The sequence below is a fragment of the Sardina pilchardus genome, chromosome 18 (assembly GCF_963854185.1).
Source record: "Sardina pilchardus chromosome 18, fSarPil1.1, whole genome shotgun sequence".
Classification (NCBI taxonomy): domain Eukaryota; kingdom Metazoa; phylum Chordata; class Actinopteri; order Clupeiformes; family Clupeidae; genus Sardina; species Sardina pilchardus.
Genome location: NC_085011.1, coordinates 23,570,226 through 23,575,225, shown reverse-complemented (window position 1 = coordinate 23,575,225; position 5,000 = coordinate 23,570,226). Strand labels below are relative to the sequence as shown.

The 5,000-nt window shown below is 48.2% G+C and overlaps 1 protein-coding gene across 2 annotated transcripts in view; it reads left to right on the top strand.

Annotated features, from left to right (window-relative positions):
* The window catches only part of ehbp1 (EH domain binding protein 1), a 165,161-nt gene that overhangs the window by 62,978 nt on the left and 97,183 nt on the right, over positions 1 to 5,000 (top strand). For both annotated transcript variants that reach the window (XM_062519094.1, XM_062519093.1), the window contains exon 7: positions 2,801 to 2,940. In XM_062519094.1, the coding sequence (XP_062375078.1) occupies positions 2,801 to 2,940 (140 nt within the window). The remainder of the gene's footprint in view (positions 1 to 2,800; positions 2,941 to 5,000) is intronic.

The following is a 5,000-nucleotide window of genomic DNA, read 5'->3' as shown; positions in this document are numbered from 1 at the left end:
GTGAAAGGATCGAAATGTAAGGCTTCAAAGAAAGCTTGGACATTAAATCGGGGTCTCCAAATAACTCTGAATCCAGTGGTTGAGTTTGCATTGATTGGAACGAGAGAATAGCGAACAGATCAAAAGGCCAGGCCGGTTTTTTCTCCTTCCTTCTATGCCCCATCATTCGTTGCTCTTGTCGCCTCAATCTCCCTCTGTCCTCTCACATTCTCATTTACACACACACACACATACACACACACACACACACACACACACACACACACACACGGCGGCGGCGGCGGCTCTCCCTTGAGTTTCCCTCTCTTAATCACTCATTCTCACACTCTTCTTTTTCATCTCGGACTCCCTCTCTCGCTTCAGTAGCACGGCTAGTGAACCTCCATGTGACATACTCGGCATTCCTCCCATAGCTGCGCTCTCAGCTCCCGGTTAGCCTCCTCTCCGTCGCCCTGCGTTAGCGCGCCGCTGATTAAACCGCCAGCAGTCGGCCCTGACAGATAAAGCCAACGACTGCCCAACTGGCCGTCAGTATCCGGCTCCGTTTTCATACCGGCTGATTGCGAGCTTTTATTTCGGCATTTCATCAGTGCGTTTTTAGGTGGACGTGTTTTTAGACTAGAGTAGAATCTCAACAACAAATAACGAAAGACAATGTATGACAATGTATTGCCTGTATGTTGCCAAACTTCCCTATACACTTCGGATGGTCGTGAAGACAGGTGCAAAATCACAGCTGTAACGTTTTGTTGGTGTGATCAAGAAATTTTAATTTCAAATAATTTGGTTATGTTTATTGGCCTACAGTAGTGTATCACACACTGGATCCTACCCTTTCTATCTGCGACTCCCCCCCCACACCCCCCTCACCTCTCTCCCATAGACACACTCTTTCCCTCCCTCCTCTTCCTTTCCTGCCCAAACGCCGTTCTCTCTCTTCCTTTTGTTAAGTGTCGTTGTGTGGAAATGCACTGATTTTTAGATTGCAGCGTCTCAACATTCTAGACGCTACCTTTGCAACCTTCTGGACCTGAAGCGGCCAAATTTGGAGAATCATCCGTTCTCCTGTGTGCGCCGTTCATGCGACCGCATGTCTGTGAGATTAACTTCCACACACACGCACACACACACACGCACACACACACACACACACACACACACAAACAATGTCTGACCCAGAGCTGGAAGAAGATCCTCTATCGGGTGTTGTTGAAAGGAATATGAAGGATTGCGTTGCTCCTCACATTTCACATTTCACGGCGGAAGTTATTTGTTGGTGTCAAATTGCAAAATCAAAAATCACCTCAAATCCCTGCGCTGATTTAATATGAAGAATCATTTCCACTCCGTTCTCTTCCTGTTAGCTGCCAAACCCAAGGCTGAGGGAATGATAATTAGAAAAAAAAAATAAACAAATAAATAAATCTTGTTTTCACAGGGCTGCCTTCCAGCAGCTTGTATTCTTTTGACACACACAACCCCCCATCACACAAAAGAATGGCGACACCCAGAGATAGCAAAAATGTTGCCAGCCACTGGCTTGGAAGTGTAAATAAATAAGTCTCTCTCTCTCTCTCTCTCTCTGTCTCTCCCTCTCTCTCTTGCGCTTTTCTCTTTCCTTTTGAGTAACAGTTCCACAGATCCATATTTGCTGCCTTCTGTCTCCCCTGTGCCTTTCTTCTGACTGTGTATATAAAAGCCAGGGCGAGAGAAAGAGAGCAAGAGAGATACTGAGAGAGAGGGAGAGGGAGCAAGAGAGAGAGAGAGCCTGAGGGGTCTTGTGTGGGATGTGTGTCGGCCTACAAGCTGCCTCTCCTTTTGTGAGCGCCGAGGGTCCGAGGGCAGGAGTGTCTCACCCCTCTTAACCCGCGGGGAATGATGTCACCCTCTCACAAATAAACCCCATTACATAAGTTCAAATAAGCCCGGCTGCCGGTTAAAGAAGGGACTGTATTGCATTCATGAAGGAGGGAATGATCAGGGAGCGAGGAAGGGAGGAAGGGGGGGGGGGGTGAGAGGGGTTGGGGGAAGGAGGGAAGGGGGTGAGTTGGGAGGGTAGAGGCAGTGAGATGATAGAGAAGGAGAAAGAGAGGGAGTGACATAAAGACAGAGGGGAAAGAGAGAGAGAGAGACAGAGAGAGAGAGAGAGAGAGGGAGAGGGGCAGGGAGAGGGAGAGCGTTAATCCTCTGGTGTTATCTGCTGCTGGCTGAAAAAAGCGCGGCAGGAATGTGTGTTTCTTATTGCCCAGGCTTCTCATGAGCGAGAGCATGAAGGGCACATTGTTTACAGAGGCATGGCTTCTCCTTTCCTCTGTCTCTCTCTCCCCCTCTCTCTCTTTCTCTCCATTTTTCCATCTCACTCTCTCTCCATCTCTCTCTCCCTCCTCATCTCTCCTTTAAACCAACGGGAGGTTATCATATGGAATTGTTGCAACCTGAGGGGGTTGAAGTGAGAATGAACAACCAATCCCACTGCCCTTCCTATATGCCCACGTATAAGTAACACATACTAATTCCGACAAAGACAATTTTGAAGGAAGAAAAAAATAAAAACCTGCAGCATTTGTTAACACCTTTTAAAACATTTTGAAAAATCGAAGCCAACCTAAGCAAATCTGAGGCTTACGTGTCCTTTCTACACTCTCAAAATGAGTGTTGTCGCAATTCCCTTTTTAAAAATTCTAATCCTTTTTCGGTACGCTTTTATGCATCAACACCCCACCCCACACACACACACACACACACACACACACACTCACCCATCTTCTGTCTCTCTCTCCCGCCCTGCCCCCACACACAGTGATGAGGACATGCAGAGCCTGGCCAGCCTGATGAGCATGAAGCAGGCCGACATCGGCAACCTGGACGACTTTGAGGAGGAGAACGAGGAGGACGAGGAGAATCGGGTCAATCAGGAAGAGAAAGCCGCCAAGATCACCGGTGAGCGTTGGTTTTGGGGGTTTCAGGGCTTCAGGGCAGACCATATAGATATTAACGCCTGCAGCATATGCTTGTCATTCCTCTTAACTTCTCCCTCCCCTCCCCATTTAACGACTGAAGAGTCGTTAAGGGGGCCATGGGCCGTTCAACATGCATCACTCAGCTCCCTTGTCAGGTTGCTGACACGTCGTATTTTCACCACACACTGTGGCCTTTGCAGGGTTCCTAAGCGCTTAGCGCATGGGAAGCAGGAGGGAGGGGGGGGGGGTAAAATAACAGGTGGAAACCTGGACCCAGCCATGGCGTAGACTGGCAGCGCCCCCCGTTGGCACTGGACCCCCCGCTCTGACTGCACCAGGCCTTGTCGTGTTCTGGGCATAGGTGTGGGCACCAGGCACCGTCCCTGAGGGCTAGCTGCGGGCAGCCGCGTGGCATGGGTCTGGCCCCCGGCCCGTGCTGGCACCCCTCACCTGCGCCAAGTGCTGAGGTGGCGATGCCAGTGGCGCCTCGATCTTGGGTTGTGCTCGCCCGCTCAGGGCTAGCCTGGCATAGCCAGCTCTGTGTTTTTGTGGGATCACATTAGGTGTCTTAATGTAATTGTAGCATAGAAAATGAATGATCCCCGAAGAAGGAACCAATACATTTTTTATTTACAGTTATAAAATGGAGGAAATGTATTATTTTGCTTTGAATGGACCGATTGTTGTAGTTATTGTAGTCATAAACTCAACCCGTCATTTTAATCATTGGTTTGGTATTTCTAAGCTAATTTCCAAGCTAATTAGTAGACCTCTAAAATAATACATTAGATCACAAACATTTTTGTATGCATTTACTGCTTATATTGAAATGCTTTTCAGTCATTTAACAATTCAATCAGATTGTGTGACTGGACCTATAAAATGTTCTACTATGATGTGTATTGTAACTCTGACGGTCTCTTCAAACCCAATCATAACACCACTCAGTGCGGCACCCATTGGTCACCAAAATGGTCATTTTCATTTGCCCCGATCACTGCTCACCTGGTAAGGGGCAGTAACCTGGACACTCCCGGCGCACTTTTGATTTTCCTTTGCAGCAGAAGTGTGTGTGTGTGTGTGTGTGAGAGTGAGTGCGCTTGTATGAGGTGCTTCTTTTGGCTCAGTCTCCCCATCAGGCTTCTGCTTTTCCTTGTTTGCTTTGTAATACCTTTCCATCTTTCTCTCTCTCTCTCTCTCTCTCTCTCTCTCTTTCTCTCCCTCTTTGCTGCCCTCCCTCCCTCCTTCCTTCGCTTCTCTTCTGTCCTCCCCCTCTCTGCTGTCTCTCCATCATCCCATGCATAATGTGTGGGATGCCCGGCTTTGGGATGATCCAGCCGCTCAGAAAGAGTTCTGACGCTAAGCCTCTCCTCTCCTCTCCTCTCCTCTCCTCTGGTCTCCTTCCCCCTCTCCTCTCCTCTCCTCTCCTCCCATGCATCTCATGTCTGCAACAGCACGTATGTAGGCTGCCTATAGAAATGCATGACTGCATTTCTGCATTTCTTTATGTATTCACTTTTTCTACGAGGTGTTGGTGTTCTATACATCCACTACAGAATGCTGTCCGTCCCTCGCTCCACTCATCCCTCAAGTCTTTCTTCTTTCTCTCATCCGTTCATGCCTCCATTCCATCCCTATACCGGTATCATGCAAAACCTTTTTTTCTTCCGCTCAGCCATATTGTTTTTGTCTGAGTCCAGCATCTAACTGAGAATATATGTACAGTACACGCGCATACATATATTATGTTGATTTCATTCTATGCACACATATGGTGTCATGAGTGCTGTATGTGTGTTTGGATTGTTAACTTGTGTGGCCGCTGTGTGCTCGCTCACTCTCTCTGTATCCTCCCTTTCTTTCTCTCTTTTCTTTCTCTCTGCTCACTCTTGTCCTGACTGGCCTTCTGTTTGCAGAGATAGTAAACCAGTTGAATGCACTCAGCTGCTTAGATGGGGAGCCCGATGACTACCTAAAGCAAGCAAATAAGCCATCGGCTAAATCAGCCAGTTCCTCCGAAGGTCTTCTTGAGCTTTCGTC